This window comes from Pomacea canaliculata, linkage group LG2 (genome assembly GCF_003073045.1).
Source record: "Pomacea canaliculata isolate SZHN2017 linkage group LG2, ASM307304v1, whole genome shotgun sequence".
Lineage (NCBI taxonomy): Eukaryota > Metazoa > Mollusca > Gastropoda > Architaenioglossa > Ampullariidae > Pomacea > Pomacea canaliculata.
In genome coordinates this window covers 38829254-38850562 of record NC_037591.1, presented here as the reverse complement: position 1 = coordinate 38850562, position 21309 = coordinate 38829254, and the positions used below count along the sequence as shown (strand labels likewise).

The 21309-nt window shown below is 42.5% G+C and overlaps 2 protein-coding genes across 3 annotated transcripts in view; both read left to right on the top strand.

The window, feature by feature from the left end:
* LOC112556977 (F-box only protein 39-like) overlaps window positions 1–11235 on the top strand; it is an 81325-nt gene extending 70090 nt beyond the window's left edge. Inside the window, exons 3-6 of one of the 2 annotated variants that reach the window (XM_025226503.1) lie at window positions 8586–8816; window positions 9680–9776; window positions 10540–10731; window positions 11048–11235. In XM_025226503.1, the coding sequence (XP_025082288.1) occupies window positions 8586–8816; window positions 9680–9776; window positions 10540–10731; window positions 11048–11175 (648 nt within the window). In that variant the 3' untranslated portion in view covers window positions 11176–11235. Of the gene's footprint in view, window positions 1–746; window positions 1695–8585; window positions 8817–9679; window positions 9777–10539; window positions 10732–11047 lie in introns of those variants that run through there. The other variant, XM_025226505.1, reaches the window with a different exon arrangement.
* A 3654-nt stretch (window positions 11236–14889) lies between these two features.
* Window positions 14890–21213, top strand: LOC112556976 (F-box only protein 39-like). The gene is made up of 6 exons (XM_025226501.1): window positions 14890–15403; window positions 16705–16965; window positions 17545–17772; window positions 18736–18832; window positions 19544–19726; window positions 20032–21213. Exons 1-6 carry the CDS (start codon window positions 14963–14965, stop codon window positions 20184–20186), a joined length of 1365 nt encoding a protein of 454 aa, XP_025082286.1. The 5' UTR covers window positions 14890–14962; the 3' UTR covers window positions 20187–21213.
* Window positions 21214–21309: the final 96 nt, after the last annotated feature.

Below are 21309 nucleotides of genomic sequence, written 5' to 3'. Positions count from 1 at the left end.
AAACAAGCAAACAAACAAATAAAGAAACAAAAAACTGCGGCATGTTTTTAGTCAAACATTTTTCGAAATGCGTGCCTATTCCTTATAAACTCCACCCATCATTAACAGACTAAATCCCAGTAAGTGATGTCTTTATTTGCTAACTTTGTTCATAGCACGTGGTCACGAATGAACAGATGAATGAACAGGCAGGAAGAACCAGAAAGGTGCTGAGTGATGCAGTTCTGCTCTTGTTTCAGAGGAAGTGTGCGTGAAGGCTGAAACATTCCTGAAGGTGGACGACGAGTCTCAGGGATACCTGGAGGTGGACGATTCAGTTGTAAAGCTCGTCGAGACCTGTGTCCGACTGAAGCGACTTTTCTTGTCCATCCCCCTGAAGCCAGAGACACTGGACAAACTGTCACGTGTTGTAGCCGCCCGCAGACAGAATGGTTATTTACATCTCTTTCCTAAATGTTATTTCAGACTACTGATACCTGAATATTGTTTTAATATTATTGATAACGTCTCTGCGTGTATTGATCAGACTCCTATTATTATTTAATGTTGATTTTTTTTACGTTTATTATTGTAAATTTTACCTTTTTTGTGTTTATGATGCGAGATGTCATGATACACGAGATCTCGTTTTATTTCTTTTATTTTGAGTGCTACCTTGACTTCCAAGATATCAAATTACTTATTATTGTATAAAACAATCAAAATGTTTTGCTTTATAGATTGAAATTTCCTTTATTATGTTGCAGAAATGAAACGCCTCGAGGTGACGGTTGTTGATGAAAAGATGTCACCAGAATATATCGAGGAAAGATGGCCAACATTGCGTGCCTTGAGCCATGATGAGTTTCATTACGATGATTTTTAAAATTTTTTAATAACTTAGTATTGCCTCGTTAGGTTTACTAACGATCGTGTGCAAAAGGCAATACTGTATATTGAATGACGATTTCTGAATCAAACTTTTTCTGTATTTTTTTAGTCTGTTTTTAAAAGCATAACTTAAATGACGGATGAAGTCGTCTACTTTATACTGAAGATGACAGCAAGTTTATTTTTCACAGTTGAACCGTTCTCCGACCAGCAGCTGCTGCTAATGATGATGATGATCATGATGATTGATGATTGATGAGTAGTGGCCATAGCAACCAGCTATTGACTTTCAAATCTGTCCAATAAATAAAAATAACCCCCATAAGTATAAATTGTCACCAGACGCACACAACAACCCATGGTATGCAGAATATTTGTAATCGACATCAGAAGCGACTAAGTTGTGCAACAAAGAAGACATTAATGAATTTCATAACGAGAAGCGATCGCAGTTCAGAAAACACAAACATCACATCTTTTTGTTGTTGTGCCTTCTGTTCGTGGAAGTCACAGTTCGCTGCCTTCATGCGGGGTCAACATTTTCTTCATGGTTATCTCCCCTCGTACGATTTTCTGCACAAAGAAATTTGTTTTGATGAGTAATATAGAGCAGATTTTACTTATACTTGATAGAACTCTTATATGACAACTGGATCACAGAATTAATGGGCAAGAATAAAAAAATTTCTAATTTACGTTTATGTAGAATTCTTGCGAAAGACATGCCGTGGAGAGAATATCCGAAAGAATTTGCCGCATGGAGCTTTCAGGTGTGTGGAGAATCGAACTCTGTCGATCAATTGACTGTTAGTCGGACTGTAGTGAAAGTTACCGATACTTTGCATCGGCGAACATCTACAGAAATTTTATTGCCGGATCAAGGTTGTGTTGAGGACACAAAGAGGTAGATACACTGAGCCTATAAATTACTTCATGTATTTGAATTTATTGACAGTAACTTCATTCGAATTCAGGTTTCAACTTAGAAAAAATAAATTATATATAATATTATTAATTGAGCCTGTAGGCTTGTCCACATGGATGTGAGCTCAATGAGCTACACACACGGACGATTACAAAACAAACGGACAAACAAATACATGTATACAACAAACATGTAGACAAACTGAGACGATAGAAATGAAAGGCTGTTTAGAAGTTCAGTGTCTACTAGCTTCATGGTTTTATGCTATCTTTGGTCTTTTGCTATCTAACATTTAGTGATGCTGTCTCACATATTGCTTTTAATTTGTGTGAGCATCTACTGAAGTAGCAGCATTAGTAGGAAACCCTCTCATCTTTCTTAGCCTTCAGTTGCAGGGTGATGGGATGATCATCAACATATAATTCTCTCATTACAGAAATTATTTCAAAAGCTTATAGGAGAGTATAACCTATTCTTGAGGCCCTATGCTCCACTGGAGGCGAATAGGAATAAGAAGAAGTATAACTTATTCATGAATTCTAGAAATACATCAGTGAGTGCACCAGAATTTAATAAGCTTATCGTGTTCTGTTCCTCTGTATGCTAGGATTATTTTATGAATTACATCTGTAGTCACATAGATTATAGATGTTTGATTTTTGTAGCTAGGTGGTTCCTTATTTTCTGTCAAAGATTTCTGGGAAAAGCACCAGCTGCCTGACCTTTTAGGGGGCTGACAATGATGTGCTCTCTAGATACTGAATGGCTACAAACTTGACTAGATAGCAGTTTTCATTCTATTTGTCAAGAGTGTTACACATAATTGTCTTCACATTCTCTTTGTTACATTTGGTTTGAGTAAGACAATGCAACCCCCACCCAACCTTTGTTATCTGTGCAAATGATTTAAAGCTGTTTCCTTACATTCCAGACAAAGTACATAAATAACTAGCATTGCAAGTTCACTCGAATTTGTAAATGTTCACATCTAGTCCTGATTACTACCGAGGTTTGCAGCAGAAATGAAAACTTCGCTTTATTTTCAGCAGACAGCAGAATTCAGTTCACTAAGTTACTATTTTTAGCTGCTACGACGGTCTAAGAACGTCCTCGTGGTTTTTATTCTTTCGCACGTGGTATTGTGAGAAGAAATGAGCGTCTGACAGGCACAATGAACATTTAATATTAACGTTAATGTCCCAGAAAGAAAATATCCTAGAAAAAGCTGTGAGGTACTGTCGCCATTTGTTTACATCCGGAGGCCATGACAGTTGCATTGCGGGATACCCGAACACTGCCGAAGTGTGTTCGTGTGACCTATGACCACGTCGAGGTCGGCGTTAGTGAATTCTGATTGGCTATAGGCAAAGTATGTTACGCATGCGTCTATCTAAGGAAATTTCCGACCCTTTGTGTCGTCTAGAAAAGAGCTCGAATCATAGCGTAGGAGCTTGTATCGGCCTTGAACCAGCCTTTGTTTGAAAGGTCACGGAATGACCTTTCGTCCGGTATGCGATGTGACGATGTTTCGCACGTGATGGAGTGTGTTGCGATGTCCCAAACATTCTCTATTCTCGCTAATTTTGCGCTCGGCAAAAGTAAATAGGATAGGAGTAGGTGTTTGTATTGATAAATAGACATATTTCTAGATTGTTCTATGAAAAACCACTTGGTGAGTGAATAGAACAGACTTTGAACTTTCACAATATGAAGTAATCTCAAAATGGCTAAATGAAGTGAAAGGTGTGTGTGTGTGAAGGGTTTGGTCTTAAATGTAGGAATTACTTTTTTATCGAGACATGCGTTCTTTTATGATATACCACTCAGTTTTGCACATTTAAAATTAACCTCTGGTATTAATGATGGCAGTTTGTTATTTGTCAAAGATATTACATCTGGTATGTTCAAATTCCCATGCTCAGTGAATATATTAAGCAGTTTTCAACATATACTTCAATGTTTCCCTTTGAAAATGCCAGTATGTGTGTTTAGTGTCAGTTAATACTTTGAAATATCATGCACACCCCCAAGGAGGAGGTATGTGTGTATTGTAGCGTGTGTGTGAAGGGGTGGTCGCTGATCAGGGGCCGGGTGCCAACTCAAGGATGCAGGTGAGCGGCTGTGGTTTGGACGGGTGGGGGGATGAAGAAGAGAGGAGAAGAATAAGAGGAGAGAGCGCAGAGGTGTGGGGGTCGGAGGACAGAGAGCGTTGTCTTTTTGTTGTTGAGGAGAGATTGGGAAAAAGCATGAATCTTACCCTGTTACGTTTTTGGCGCCCAATGTGGGGCACTGGGCGAAACTGTGAACTGATCAAGTCAGCTTAGTGCCGCCAGAGACGATGGAACTGACAGAAGAAGAGAAGCGAGTGTTGGAGGCCTTTAGAAATATGGAAGCAAAGCCAACAGCCGACACCTCTGCCGACCTACACCAATGGGTGGCAGGGTACGCTGCGACAAGGGATGGAGTGGAGACTGCGCCGCTGAATGCCAGCGGACCACAGACACCGCGACTGCCGCCATTCTCCGGGGGCAAGAACGACACAGCGCTGGACCTGTGGAGGTATGAACTGATGTGTTTGCGGGGGCGGTATACAGACGCTGTAGTGTTGGAGGCTTTCCGCCGTTCTTTGAGAGGCGAGGCGGCCAGAGTGGCCATGGGTCTGGGCCCGCACGCGACACTGTTGCAGAAATTTGAGTGTATTTTCGGTCTCGTGGTGTGTGACCAAGACCTACTCGGGTCCTTCTACACTGCGCGCCAGGGGAGAATGTCACGCAGTGGCGGTGTCGCATAGAAGACATCCTGACACAAGCCCTGAGTGCGCGCCTGATAGAAAGACGCGCATACAGCTAGACGCTGAGCTGCAGACTGTGGGGAGGACTACGGCAACCCCTAAAGGATCGAACTGCATACAAGTTCGAAATGGAGACAGACGTGGACGCTCTATTTCGCAGCTTAAGGCAGGCCGAGCAGGAGGCCGATGGACCAGCACACAAGACAGGTGCTGGAAAGCAAGCGGCGGTCAACGCTGCACAAGCCATCCCGGCCAAAGACTGGAGTGCAGAGTGAGGAAGCTGTCGGCCGAGGTGCAGTCGTGCGGCGCCAACTGCACCAAGGTCCAGGCAACGAACCTGCGGCGGCAGAGCGCCAAACCAGCGGCCACCATGCACCCGCTACTATGACGACGGGCCTACATGCTTCAGGTGTGGCGGCAAGGCCACATCAAAGTGGGGTGTCGCATGCGCATTGACCATCTGCACAAGACCCTAAACTACTGTCCTGCAGAAAGGGGCAATGGGTTGACCAACGTCAGCCGGCATACGGCCCCGCTTGCGAGAAAACATTGATAGGACCCAGCACGTGTGTAGACGTCTGCATCGAAGGTGTAACCACGGCAGCGCTGCTGGATACAGGTGCCACTGTATCAACGGTGACGGAGACATTGCATCGCCAGAAACTGGCACACCTGGCCGTCCGTCCGCTTCAAGAAGTGCTACGTGTTGAGTGTGCGGATGGCCGAATGCTCCCGTACTAAGGATACATTCAAGCGGACATACGAGTGGAGGGGGCAGGACTGATAATCTCCCCTGCCTACTGCTGGTCATCCCAGCAACCAGATATAGTGACAGTGTTCCGGTGCAGCTAGGTACTAATGTCCTGGAACAGCTTTTGCACCAGGCACAGGACAAGCAGGACGCACAGCTACAACCAGTACTGCATCGCTCCTTTCGCTGCCTAGCGATGCGGAACCGAGCGACGCGCATGAATCGCAACATGCCGTACGCGTGCGGTTTACAGACAACGACCATCAGACCAGTTAACAATGTTCCGTGTGAAAGTGCCATGGGTATGACCGAGGCGGCACCAAACTGTGTAAACTCAGTGGTTATCTCGCCTGATTTAACAGTGAAACAGCAGTCGCACACAGACGTGATTAGTGTGCGAACCGGTGAAAATGAGAGCGACAGTGACACGTCATCATTTAATTGTTTTAAGTAATAATACTTCATCAGGGTACTGATATAGCGAATTTAATAAACCTTTGACTGAACACAGACTACATTTGTAAATGATAAAGTGAACAGCCGAGTGGTTAGAGCGCTGTAGTCCGAACTGAGAGGCGAGTACATGTATCTTGGATATTACTCGACAACCTTGAGGACCTCGTCAAACACCGCCATCTTCTCTCTCTGTCAAGCGTGACGTATTATTAAGTTTTATCTCTGACGTATTCTGTACTCTGACGCGTCTTTCACAAAATGACGACAAATGAACACGTGACTTGTAGTCGGAACAACGCTCGTCTGGTCACACGTGAGAGTTAAAGTACCTGTTGCTGCTACAAGGATTTTACCATGAGTGCCAGGTTCCCTGTTCGGCCGACGCCAGCGGAAAGACTCAAAGACCTCCCTGCTGTCCCATGGGACGCCCTCCCACAGGAGGCACTAGTAAATGTGTTTAGCTACCTGTGTGATGGGGACATGCTGGAAGCGTCCCTGGCCTGTAAGGCCTGGCACAGAGTCTTTCGAATGGCCTGCCTCTGGCGTCACCGCACTTTTAAGTTTCGAGGAACCAAGATGCAGCAGGGGTGTTATGACGGATTCCTCCTGCTCGAGGAAACAAGTATATGCACAGTTGACAACGAGTCTTTGACAACAAGTCATCTGCTGGAAGGTCTCCGCGCCCTTAAGTGACACGAACAATTAGAATTTAGGTCAACCAATGTGAATATTTGTACAAGAATAATAAAAATACAAAATTCGCAGCCTGTTTGTAACAAGCTCTCGACACCCACACAATCTGCTAACATGCCAGCAACACTGAGCATAACTGTGTGTTTGAGTAGGGTTATCTTCTGATGTTGATGTCATCGAATCATCAGCTTCCTTGCCGTTGCCCAGATCGTGCAAGCCCTGTGTTTGCTGCTGAAACGGCAACCGATGCTGCAAGAGGCCGACTTTTTCTTCTGCCAGTTCACATACAACGAGGGTCTGCAGGTGCTGAAGGCTCTCACTGGTGACCTGCCCTTGATGACCAGGCGGAATATCACCACTTTGAGCCTTAGAGAATTCTTTGAACCTCATACACTTGACATCAGCTTGAAAACCTTCTCCGAGGTCATGGGTCGCTTTCCCTCGCTCGCTTTCCTGCGTGTGGACCAGGTAGACCTTCGCCGTGCTTTCGTGTCAGACGTGGGGTTTTTTGTAAATGTGACCCCCTCATGTGCCTCGATTCTTGAATAAATCTTTATTCCCTTCTTAAAGACGTTTTTCGCCGTACAGATAGCGGGGATGAAATCGGGGTTACGGGGTCGCAGTAGCAGAAGTGGTCCCATGAATCTTCCTCACGCCCTCTCCATCACTACAAACAACTACACATAGATACGTGAGGAAGCTTTGTAGGACGAGAAATGAAGGTGTTGAGCTAACCGAATTTAGCATCTTTTGCTTTGAATTGCTCATATTATCAAAGTGTGAAATATGTATGATAGTAAGTGTTATAAAGTCTCATAATGTTATAGTGAGATCGAGAAAACTCATTTTGGTGACCTTTTCTGCAATAAGACAGGTTACACTTTTACTCAGTGACTTCTTTATTTGTCCCAGAAGGCGTCTCTGAAAATGTCGGGTAAAGAAATAATGAGCGAGGATTTCTCCTTCGTACCTAGCAAAGACAGTAAATAAAGTCTTTTGTACTCAGTCAGATGTGTCCGCGGCCCTTGTTGGAAGACAGAGGGTCAGAATGTTCACGCTCAACTTTAATTTTGGTTTTTCTTTTGCACTTATTTTCAAACGACATGTATTTTTGACAGACATTTTGCCAATTTTTGAAGTCTTTAAAACTGCAAAGAAGATACGATAACTCTCTTCCATTGAAGGTCTGGAGAGACCGAACCTGAATTTCCTTCATTGTTATCTTGGTATCAGGAAGACAATTTGACAAAGTTCATCTGTAAAGTTCTGCAGTACTGCAGCTGCTTTCTTTCAAATGATTAAACCTCAATGTAATATAGTATTTCCCAAAATATGAATGAATAATCATCGTCATATTTTGTTCCAAGTATTGCTCATGCTTTGTCAAGTTTTGTATTATCGGGTACAGTACAGCGTGTCCTTTCTCGACTTCATGCATGTATACATTCATCAATCAGTGCATGGATGTATCGATGCGTATTTGCATAACATTTACTCTTTATTTATAGTATATCTAATAATAAGATGTGAACAAACGTGTATGTATGTAGTCAACATTATTTCATTCGTTATATGTTCGTCCAGATTTCTGTTCTTTCTATTACATATGTTATCGGCAATGTGTAAAACCTGGCATTCTATAGAATACCTTGGTAACATATACAATGCTGGAAATGGGTGTCAATGTATGAAATATATCATATTTCACAAATTTCCTATATTCTATATAATACTTAAAAGACAACCCGGCAGACTGTAGAATGCTGGCGAGAATTCAATGCAGGATAAATGGAGACAAAAATAACAGGAAGACATGGATAGCGAAGAACCTTCCCCTCCTTTCTGCCACATGTTCGCTAATAAAAGATTTTTCCAATCTGGCATCTAACACTTAGCCTAAAGTAGTACTTGTCTTTCTTAATGATGCCTAGAAAAAGTATGTAACAACTCAGATACTTCATACCATATCTGAAAACGACAGTAATTGTATACATTGCAAGGTTTCCATAAAATTCCTCTTTTTCATACATTAATAAGATTACACAGTTTCTTTTTTACACTCGTTAACACCTTCACTTTTCTTCCCCTGAACCATACAGCACTACCTGTGTGAGGCAGTGCTGGACAAGCTCATCACCGGCTGCGCACAAACGCTGCGCCACCTGTACATTGTGATGGACAACAGGAACGATCAGGCCATCGACTCGCACACCTGGTCGCTCGCTGTCCAGCGGTGTCCGTCACTAACTGTCACAGTGAGGTTAGATGTATGCTATCTCTTCGAGGATTACTACTCTCGTGTGCTCGTGGCGACAATGCCTTTGACCAGAGTAAGTACGCTGAAAGGGGATTTGTCAGCATTTTTTTTTGACAATAATAATACGCTTCTTTTTGGTTAGCCTTTAACTTTGGGACACATGAGATGAATTGTTGTTCTTCTATCTGACCAGTCATCTTACAAAATTATCTCTCTTCTCTACCAAAGAGATCGGTGTTTTTGACCAGATAAGTGAAATTTAAAGAAAGCAGTGTTAATGACAACAAGAGAGTTTGTGAGTTAACTAGATGTGTCTGTAGAGAACCTCCTGGTCAACGAAAATCCGAAGAACACCTGCGGTGCTAGTGTTGTTATTAGAATGAAGACGATTGGAACAAAGAGCCTGGGAGAAGATTAACGACAATATCTTCCAAATTAGTTTTAAGTTAGGATTTCTGGTGCAAAAATTGCTCTCGTGCCCATTAGGAGAGCAAGTTAAAATGCTTAAAAGGAAAGTATGAAATGGAGCGAGAGGCGAGAGGCGAGAAAGCGATGAAACACGTTCAAACCGCTACTTCGGTACTTTCACAGAATGTCCAGGTCTACACTCCACGGTCCACACTAGACCCATCGCTATGTCCATTTCAATGGCATGTTTCGAAAAGCTCCACAACATGTGTTCAACGTATCAACACATCCTGTGCGTGTATTCATATGTTTGTGCTCTATACTCATGTGTTTGAGGACTGATTTGTGTGTGTAAGTGAGAGAGAGAGTGAGAACGAGAGAACTGATGGGTGAGGATGGATGGACGTGGGCATATAAGAGTTTACTTGCAGTTGATAAAGGGAAAGAGCAAAGAGTCCTTACTTGGGGTGAGGGAGAATTGGTGTCCTTGCAAACCCTCCTGGAGACATTTCCCTTCTTGTTCTGCAGGTGGTTCTATGGGACACGTTCGGTAGGCGTGACATAACATTTGCTGATGTGGCTCGTTTCCTCGGCTATGTGTCAGAACTTTTCTTCAACACCATCGGTGAGGAGACCCTTTCCTTTCCCTCTAGCCTTTATTTGAGGTAAGACCTCCACCATTGTCCCTGAGATGACAGTTCGATGATCGCCTTTGATGCTATAACATTTTTTGCAACAACAAGGTTCAATGATTCGCCGAATCGACGTTTCAGTAAGAGTTATCACTCACTTTCCTTCAATAAAGTAACAAACAGCCAACAACTGTCAGACATCAAACTGCGGTTTGCGAAGTACCACAGCCCCAACTTTTTTCTGCTGACCTTCTAGAAGCAACTAGAAAATACGTCGATTGCTTAGACGTATATTTTCTTACACTCTGATTACCTCCCCCACCTCTACGCTGACCTCCCTTAATTGCTGTCTCGACATCAAATGAGTTGGAATTGTTTGAAGATGACGGCTGAGAGGACGATGTCCGGAAAAGGACAGAAAGCTCTAGAAACGTTTAGTCATGAATTTCATATTGTGGAATAATGTTTTCCGCTGATAGCCAGTCTCTAAAAAAATCTCCTTCATTTTATTTCCATGCTGAGAAGGTTTTTCAACAAGCAAACAAATACATAAACAAACAAAAACCTGCAGCACGTTTTTAGAAATGCGTGCCTATTCCTTATAAACTCCACCCATCATTAACAGACTAAATCCCAGTAAGTGATATCTTTATTTGCTAACTTTGTTCATAGCACGTGGTCACGAATGAACAGATGAATGAACAGGCAGGAAGAACCAGAAAGGTGCTAAGGGATGCAGTTCTGCTTCTGTTTCAGAGGAAGTGTGCGTAAAGGCTGAAAAATTCCTGAAGGTGGACGACGAGGCTGAGGGATACCTGGAGATGGAAAAGGCAGTTGTCAACCTCATGGAGACATGTATCCCACTAAAGCGACTTTCGTTGTGTATCCCCCTGAAGCCAGAGACACTGGACAAACTGTCACGTGTTGTAGCCGCCCGCCTACAGAATGGTTATTTACATCTCTTTCCTAAATGTTATTTCAGACTACTGATACATGAATATTGTTTTAATATTATTGATAACTTCTCTGCGTATATTGATCACACTTCTATTATTATTTAATGTTGATTTTTTACGTTTATTATTGTAAATTTTACCTTTTTTGTCTTTATTATAAGATGTCATGATACACGAGATCTCGTATTATTTCTTTTATTTTGAGTGCTACCTTGACTTCCAGAGCAAGATATCAAATTACTTATTATTGTATAAAACAATCAAAATGTTTTGATTTATAGATTGAAATTTCCTTTATTATGTTGCAGAAACGAAACGCCTGAAGGTGACGGTTGTTCATGTAAAGATGTCACCAGGATATATCCAGGAAAGATGGCCAGCACTGTGTGCTCTGAGCCGTGATGAGTTTCTTTACGGTGATTTCAAAAATTTTTGAATGACCTACTATTGCCTCGTTAGTTTTACTAACGATCGTGTGCAAAACTAAATATATTGAATCATGATTTCTGAACCAAGCTTTCTCTGTCTTTGTTTAGTCTGTTTTTAAAAGAAAAACTGAAATGGCGGATGAAGTCGTCTACTTTACACTGGACATGACAGTAAGTTTATTTGTTTACAGTTGAACCGTTCATCGACCTGCTGCTGCTGCTCCTGATGATGATGATGATGATGATGATGATGATGATGATTGATGATTGATGATTGATGATGATGGTGATGCTTATTTTCAAATCACCATTCCCAAGAGCAAGCCACATCACAAGCTCTGTACATACATGCGCACGCAATATCAGAAACACAGAGAGACATCACACTGTCAGTGGAGTACGATTACTATTTGCATGGATCCACATGCCCACCCACACACACAGATTCATGCAAGCACGTGGTTACGATAATCGCAAGAAGCTGCAGCCGCAAGCTGCCTTGGTGTTCACTTGGATGCAAATGGATTAAGATAAGATAAGATAAGATAAGATAAGATAAGATAAGATAAGATAATACTTTATTAATCCCTAGAGGGCAATTCAGTTGCAGCTCGATTATAGAGTAAATCCACAGGCAGTCATGTTGCAGACAATCATACCAGCTCGATTAAAGTCATACATGATTGCATGCACATCACATTCATAATCCATTCAAAAGTCTGACGGCTGAAGCAACAAAAGACAGCCGCAGTCGGTTTGTCCTGCATGCAGGCATTACTATATCGGCGACCTGATGGGAGCTGGACAAGTTCACCCGACAGAGCATGCCTGTCATCACGAAGGATGCAGCACTTTCAGTAGAGTCCTCCTGTTATACAGATCCTGAAGAGAACTCTGGGTGGATCCAACGACTCTGGAGCAGGTGGATACCACACGATGTAGGCTGCTCTTGTCCTTCACCGATAAAACTATTATAGAAACAGATGAACGAGGAAGGACAGCACGCTCTCAATATGTTGATCTGTAGAAAAGCTGAAGAAATTGGGGGAGACAGAGAAAGACCTCAGCTTCCGGAGAAGGAAGAGGCGTTGTTGAGCCTTCTTCACGACAGATTGAGTGTTGACATCCCAGCAAAGTCGCCCTATCGAAGATGGTGCCCAGGTATTTAAAAGCAGAAACAATTTCCACCTCCTTGTCATGGATGACACAGACGGGACACGGTGGAGAATTCCGACGGAAGTCAAAGACAATCTCCTTCGTCTTACTCACATTAAGTTCTAGAAAGTTGTCATCGCACCAAACAATGAATTCGTCCAAAGCATCACCGTGAGTGTGCACTGGCCCGCTAAGGAGAGACAGCAGTGCAGTGTCATCAGAGAATTTGACAGATAGTGACCCTCATGACTACTGCGACAACTGTTGGTATACAGGATAAACAGAAGCGGGGATAGAACACATCCCTGAGGTGAGCCGGTGCATGTGGTGGTCAAGTCGGAAAAAGTGCCATTGACAAGAACTCGTTGCTGCCTGTCGACCAAAAAGTGAATTATCCATGACACTAGCTGATGATCAAGGGAAAACTCGTCGAGGAGTCTTCGAGCTAGGATATGTGGCTGGATAGTGTTAAAGGCCGAAGAGAAATCAGCGAATAATAGTCTAGCATGGGCTTGAGAGCACATGAAGTAATTTATTGGCTCAGTGTATCTACCTCTTTGTCTCATCAACACAACCTTGATCTTTTCATTCAAAATTGCAAAAGATTCACTCTTAGTTTGGAGGAGAAATAATTCTTTTTATTATTTCAATAACAAGTCTTTTATTCTGTAAGAAAACACAAACATCACATCTTTTTGTTGTTGTGCCTTCTGTTTGTGGAAGTCACAGTTCGCTGCCTTCTTGACGATGCAACAATGGCGTCCATTGATAAAGTCTGTCAAAGACCGGCAGAGGCTGAATATCTGTCATTGCACGTGAACTGTTTGTCAGTGAGCTTGTGGCAGCCACGCGACCAACACAAGTATCACACACCTTTGCTCAAGACTCATTCCCATAAAAATCGACACCGAATAGTATATACACATCGACAAATGCGAACGTGGGACAGCGACCTTACAAACAACCTCGGAATTTTAACGAATTCAGTTAATCCTTTTTATGTCTTGGGACACGATGACCGACAAACACTTTCTCTGTTCCCAGTCTTTGGTATGAAAGATCCAGTATTGGATGTCATGGTTGGCTTGGTATTCAGATTATGCCAGTCGTGTCCAGATGAAGCTCTCCGTGGATCTTGTCATTCAAGACGACATTCAGATGATTCCAAATCGTTCCAGATGTTTCCGGATAATCAGAGTTCGGCAGCCTTTTAGAACTTTGGTCACATTCTTAGTGTCCACTGCGCATGTGTAGAAATATTCGCACGAGTGGTGCTGGTGCCAGTCTTTATCATGCGGGGTCAACATTTTCTTCATGGTTATCTCCCCTCGTACGATTTTCTGCACAAAGAAATTTGTTTTGATGAGTAATATAGAGCAGATTTTACTTATACTCGATAGAACTCTTAGATGACAACTGGATCACAGAATTAATGGACAAGAATCATAAATTTTAATTGATGTTTATGTAGAATTCTTGCGATAGACATGCCGTGGAGAGAATATCCGAAAGTAGTTTGCCGCATGGAGCTTTCAGGTGTGTGGAGAATCGACCTTTGTCGATTAATTGACTGTTAGTCGGACTGTAGTGAAAGTTACCGATACTTTGCATCGGCGAACATCTAGCGAAATGTCATTGCCGGATCAAGGTTGTGTTGAGGAGACAAAGAGGTAGATACACTGAGCCTATAAATTACTTCATGTAATTGAACTTATTGACAGTAACTTCATTCGAATTTATGCTTCAACTTAGAAAACATAAATTACACATAATATTAATAATTAATAAATTAAATAAAATATTAATAGTTGAGCTTGTAAAGGATATTAAAGTAAAATATTTGCTGACCAACGTACAATAATGTATCACCTTACTCTACTCACAATAATAATGCCAATAATAATATCAACATCGAGGAATAAAAAGACCTTTAATAGATGAGCTCGGTTTATTACTTAAGACGGTAATGTAGAGGAATCACCAGAATATGTGTCTATCTGCATGCCTGCCGCTGATAATTCTGAGACAGGTCAGGTAAAAACATAACAAAACAAAAGAAAACCCAACCCAACCTAAACCAAGCAACCAGCCAGCCAGCCAGCAAACCAATCAAAAAAAAAAAAAAAAAAGGCTCCCACAGACATTGTTGTACTTACACTATGAGTCCACACACACTTCTGTACTTGGACTGTGCGCTCATAGACACTGACGTACTTGACTACACGTCCACAAACATTGATGTACATAGACTACTTACTTGTAGCCACGGATTCTCTCCAGTTTTTGCACTGACGTAGAAGAAGCCAGTCTAGCTTACGAAGTACGAATGCAGAGCGACGTCTGCACTGAGTGCAACACATCAAACGAAACAAAAAAAATATGGTAGACACGGACATCCATTAAAAGTTTGTGCATGTATCTTGGATATTACTCGACAACCTTGAGGACCTCGTCAAACACAGCCATGTTCTCTCTCTGTCAAGCGTGACGTATTATTAAGTTTTAACTCTGACGTATTCTGTGCTCTGACGCGTCTTTCACAAAATGACGACAAATGAACACGTGACTTGTAGTCGGAACAACGCTCGTCTGGTCACACGTGAGAGTTAAAGTACCTGTTGCTGCTACAAGGATTTTACTATGGGTGCCATGTTCACTGTTCGGCCGACGCCAGAGGAAAGACGCCAAGACCTCCCTGCTGTCCCATGGGACGCTCTCCCACAGGAGGCACTAGTAAATGTGTTTAGCTACCTAAAGGATGGGGACAGGTGTCAAGCGTCACTGGCCTGTAAGGCCTGGCACAGAGTCTTTCGAATGGCCTGCCTCTGGCGTCGCCGCAGTTTTGAGTTTCGAGGAACCGATATGCAGCAGGGGTGTTACGACGGCTTCCTCCGTGAGCACGGACAGCACCTGCAGCACGTTAGTCTGGAGTTTGCTGAACCGGACAGAGCCGTTGTACAGTGCTTCAAAGCGTTTGTGGCCACAGCAAATGAGTGCGCTGAACTGAGACTTCTGTCAATCAAGGTTCAAGAATTCTTCTTACCCAACTTGCGGAAGAAATGGTCCGGTTACCGAAAAAAGGTGCTATTTCTCTCTCAGTCTCTCTCTCCCTCTGTGTGTGGTGTATGGTGTGTGTTGTGTGTTATGTGTTTTGTGTGTGTGCGGTGTGTGTTGTGTATGTGAGAGATTATTTCTTTTTTTTAATAGATTGAATTGTTTTTATCTTTATTGAGAAAACAACTTTGATTGCGGATAACGCAACTACCAAAACGATCAGAAATGGGAGATAACACGCGCTACCTTTTTACGTTGGTTACGTCCCTTTCATTACCTTATCCTTTGACAGTTGTTTAATAATGATTGTAATGGGAACTTATAACGCGCAGCATCACGACCAAGATAGATCACAATATCGGCGCAGACCACTAAGGATAAATGAAAGATAACAGCCAGTAAACAGTGAGGTACTATAGACTCACTGAATGAGGTACTATATGTAGAGGGCCGGTAGTCCAGCGCTTGTTAGGCAGAAAATGCTGATGCATGCCAGTAAGTAAAGGTACGCTTGTGAAAGAGCGCGAAAAGTATGCTGATGCAAAAGAGCGCGAAAACAATGCTGATGCAAAAGAGCGCGAAAAGTAACCCACCCGCGAGGTCTATAAGGGCAGAGCTGTGACGTAAGGACAGGGGAGAAAACTCCGCAGAGAAGGCGCGAGACAAGCGACGCAGCCGTGACTGTAGATCTATTGGCATTAAAAGAATTGTGTAACTGCTGACAGGCTCCTGCCTTTCTGGTTTGAGTGCTGGACTGTTGTGGTCACTGTTCTACTCCCCTCACCACGCAACACTCGGTTACATATAGACACACTGAACAACATAAAGATGAAGTACAAGATAGCAGCAGTAGACAGTGAGGTACAGGGAGGCCTTTCACTTGAGTTTCAGTTAGTGCATTGCTATACTAAAAATGTCACTTCACTACAACATCCGCCCTTTAGTTTTCCTATGTTTTAAACAAGAACTTTACCTATACCCCTCGCTGAATACTAGCTCGATCGTTTGAAATTACAGATCACTTCATTTTTTTTTCTGCGCGGCGAAACAAGTACATGGACAGTTGACAACAAGTCTTTGACAACAAGTCATCTGCTGGAAGGTCTCTGCGCCCTTAAGTAACACCAACAATTAGAATTTAGGTCAACCAATGTGAATATTTCTACAAAAATAATAAAAATCCAAATTTGCAGCCTGTTTGTAGCAAGCTCTCGACACCCACACAATCTGCTAACATGCCAGCAACATTGAGCTTAACTGTGTGTTTGACTTGTGTTATCTTCTGATGTTGATGTCATGGTATCATCAGCTGCCCTGTCGTTGCCCAGATGGTGCAAGCCCTGTGTTTGCTGCTGAAACGGCAACCGATGCTGCAAGAGGCCGAGTTTTTCTTCTGCGAGTTCACACACAACGAGGGTCTGCGGGTGCTGAAGGCTCTCACTGATGACCTGCCCTTGATGACCAGGCGGAATATCATCACCCTCAAACTAGAAGCGTTCTTCCAGCGTCGGACAGTGAACCTCAGCTTGAGGACCTTCACCGAGGTCATGGGTCGCTTTACCGCGCTCGCTTTCCTGCGTGTGGACCAGGTAGACCTTCACCGTGCTTTCGTGTCAAACGTGGGGTGTTTTGTAAATGTGACTCCCTCATGTGCCTCGATTCTTTAATAATTCTTCATTCCCTTCTTAAAGAAGCCGTAAAAATAGCGTGGGTGACCTCGGGGTTAACGGGGTCATAGTAGTAGAAGTGGTCCCATGAATCTTCCTCACGCCCTTTCCTTCGATAACAAACAACTACACATAGATACGCGAAGAAGCTTCGTAGGACGAGCAATGCAGGTGTTGAGCTAACCGACACTTCTGATTCCTTTGTTTTCCCATATGTCCTGTGGTCCGTTTTGTATTTTTTTTCTCATATTAGTCAGTTTGTTACTAAAGTCTTTTCCAATCTGGGCATCTAACACTTAGCTGAAAGTAGTACTAGTCTTTCTTGATGATGGCTAGAAAAAGTATGTAACAACTCAGATATTTCATAGCAGATCTGAAAACGACAAGAATTGTATACATTGCAAGGTATTCTATAAAATGTCGCTTTTTCATACATTATTAAGGTTAGTTTCTTTTTTTCACTCGTTAACACCTTCACTTTTCTTCCTCTGAACCATACAGCACTACCTGTGTGAGGCCGTGCTGGACAAGCTCATCACCGGCTGCGCACAAACGCTGCGCCACCTGGACATTGTGATGAACACGACGGTGGTGCACGCCATCGACTCGCACACCTGGTCGCTCGCTGTCCAGCGGTGTCCGTCACTAACTGTCACAGTGAGGTTATATGATGCATACACCTTCGAGGAGTACTCTCGTGTGCTCGTGGCGTCAATGCCTTTGACCAGAGTAAGTACGCTGAACAGAGATTTGTTGGCATTTTTGTAACAACAACAGCAAGAAGAAGAAGAAGAACAACAACAACAAGAAGAACAACAGCAACAAACAACAACAACCCCATCAACAACAAAAACAACAATAATAATAATAAAACGAGGCACGAAATCTGTCATCTTAGCGAGCTCTTCTTTTTGGTCAGCCTTTATGTCTGGGACACATGAGATGAATTGTTGTCTTTTCCATCTGACCAGTCATCTTACCAAATTATCTCTCTTCTCTACCCAAAGCAGATCCTTGTTTTTTGACCATATAAGTGAAATTTAAAGAAAGCAGTGTTTAATGAAAACAAAAGAGTTTTGTGAGTTAAGAAGATGTGTCTGTAGAGAACCTCCTGGTCAACAAAAATCCGAAGAACACCTGCGGTGCTAGTGTTGTTATCAGAATGAGGACACTCGAAACAAAGAGCCTGGGAGAAGATTAATGACAATATCTTACAAATCAGTTTTAAGTTAGGAGTTCCGGTGCTAAAATTGCTTTCATGCCCATTACGAAGTTTAAAAGAAAAGTTGGAAATGGAGCGAGAGGCGAGAAAGCGATGGAACACGTGTAAACCGCCACTTCGCGAAGTGAGAATGTCCAGGTCTACACTCCACAGTCCACACTGGACCCATCACTATGTCCATTTCTATGGCATGTTTCGAAAAGCTCCACAACATGTGTTCAACGTGTCAACACATCCTGTGCGTGTATTCATATGTTTGTGCTCTATACGCATGTGTTTGAGGACTGATTTGTGTGTAAGTGAGAGAGAGTGAGAACGAGAGAACTGATGGGTGAGGATGGATGGACGTGGGCATAAAAGAGTTACGTGCAGTTGATAAAAGGGAAAGAGCAAAGAGTCCTTACTTGGGGTGAGGGAGAATCGGTGTCCTTACAAACCCTCCTGGAGACATTTCCCTTCTTGTTCTGCAGGTGGTTCTATGGGACATGTGCGGGATGTGTGAGATAACGTTTGCTGACGTGGCGCGTTTCCTCGGATATGTCTCTGGCATTTTCTTCAACACCATCGGTGAGGAGACCCTTTTCTTTCCCTTTAGAGTTTATTTGAGGTAAGAGGCCTTTACCATCGTCCTTGAGATGACAGTTCAATGATTCGCCTAATCGACGTTTTAGTAAGAGTTCCTCCCTCACTTTCCTTCAATAAAGTAACAAACAGCCAACAACTGTCAGACAATAAACTGCGGTTTGCGAAGTACCACAGCCCCAACTTTTTTCTGCTGACCTTCTAGAAGCAACTAGAAAATACGTCGATTGCTTAGACGTATATCTTCTTACACTCTGATTACCTCCCCCACCTCTACGCTGACCTCCCTTAACTGCTGTCTCGACATCAAATGAGTTGGAATCGTTTGAAGATGACGGCTGAGAGGACGATGACCGGGAAAGGACAGAAAGCTCTAGAAACGTTCAGTCATGAATTTCATATCGTGGAATAATGTTTTCCGCTGACAGCCAGTCTCTAAAAAAATCTCCTTCGTTGTATTTCCATGCTGAGAAGGTTTTTAAACAAGCAAACAAATAAATAAACAAACAAAAACCTGCGGCATTTTTTTAGAAATGCGTGCCTATTCCTTATAAACTCCACCCAAAATCAATCCCAGTAAGTGATGTCTTTATTTGCTAACTTTGTTCATAGCACGTGGTCACGAATGAACAGATGAATGAACAGGCAGGAAGAACCAGAAAGGTGATGAGTGATGCAGTTCTGCTCCTGTTTCAGAGGTAGTGGGAGTAAGTGATAATAGTTGCCTGACGTTGGGCTTGGAGGCTGAGGGATACCTGGAAATGGAAAAGGCAGTTGTCAACCTCATCGAGAGATGTGTACCACTAAAGAAACTTTTCCTATGCATCCCCCTGATGCCAGAGACACCGTCACGTGTTGTAGCCGCCCGCCTACAGAATGGTTATTTACATCTCTTTCCTAAATGTTATTTCAGACTACTGATTGTTTTAATATTATTGATAACTTCTCTACGTGTTTTGATCAGACTTCTATTATTATTTAATGTTGATTTTTTACGTTTATTATTGTAAATTTTACATTTTTGTCTTTATTATATGATGTCATGATACACGAGATCTCGTATTATTTCTTTTATTTTGAGTGCTACCTTGACTTCCAGAGCAAGATATCAAATTTCTTATTATTGTATAAAACAATAAATATGTTTTGGTTTATATATTGAAATTTCCTTTATTATGTTGCAGAAATGAAACGACTGGAGGTAACGGTTGTGGTGGAAGAAAAGATTAATACAGAGTATATCGAGCAAAGATGGCCGACGTTTCGTGCATTAAGCTTTGATGACTTCTTATCGACGATTTTTAAATTTTTTAAAGAACTTTTTCTGTCTTTTATTTAGTCTGTTTTTAAAAGCAGAACTTAAATGGCCGATGAAGTCGACTACTTTATACTGGAGATGACAGCAAGTTTATTTTTCACACTTGAACCGTTCTTCGACCTGCTGTTGCTAATGATGATGAGAGAGACATGACACACTGAGTGGAGTACGATTACTATTTGCATGGATCCACATGCCCACCCACACACCCACATTCATACAAATACGTGGTTACGATGATTGCATGAAGCTACAGCCGCAAGCTGCCTTGGTGTTCACTTGGATGCAAATGAATCAACGCACGGTAGTCGCCATAGCAACCAGCTATTGACTTTCAAATCTGTCCAAGAAATAAATATAACCCCCGTAAGTATAAACTGTCACCAGACGCACACAACACCCAATGGTATGCAGAATATTTGTAATCGACATCAGAAGCGACTAAGTTGTGCAACAAAGAAGACATTAATGAATTTCATAACGAGAAGTGATCGCAGTTCAGAAAACAAACTAAACCACAGTCTGAAGATGAGGAGAGCATCAACAAGGACATAGCCAGGCGCTGACATAGCGACCATGGCATTATTCAATGAACCTGAAGCTGAAGTTTAAAGCGAGGCGACTCTCAATTATCCCGAATTCTCTCAGATGTGGAGAAACTGCAAGACCTAATGTTCCAGAAGTCTTCAAGGCAACAGTCGGAGGAACATTTGGCGCACTGAACCTGGTGGAGGGAGATGCAGACACACTCACTGGAAACATTAAAGGGGCGCTACTGTCGACAGCATAGGAGGGTCTAGGGCGACATAGGAATAAGAAACAAGCATTGATCACGAATGACATCCTAGAACAAAGAAGGCCTTGAAGACAGAAGAGAAAAGCAAACCCGAAGCTGTTTCCAAATACATGGAAGTGATTTATGCCAAAAAGAAAGGGATGAAGGCAGCTAGAGAGAACTGGATGGAGAGCAGTAATTAGAGACGGTAACTAAACACAAATCCTATCTAATTCCATGCAAGTAATACAAAACATCGTTTTAATTTTGTTCAAAAGGTGTTGTGAATTACATATTTAGTGTGCGCATCCACAAAATATTTTGTTCTTCGTCCAAACATGTGGATCCAGCCAACCCTCCCCCGTCTCC

Coding starts and splice junctions, on each gene's coding strand:
- LOC112556976 (XM_025226501.1), top strand. CDS start 14,963: ATGGGTGCCATGTTCACTGTTCGGCCGACGCCAGAGGAAAGACGCCAA. Junction 16,966..17,544: donor CTTTCCTGCGTGTGGACCAG/GTAGACCTTCAC, acceptor TGAACCATACAG/CACTACCTGTGTGAGGCCGT. Junction 19,727..20,031: donor AGCCGCCCGCCTACAGAATG/GTTATTTACATC, acceptor ATTATGTTGCAG/AAATGAAACGACTGGAGGTA.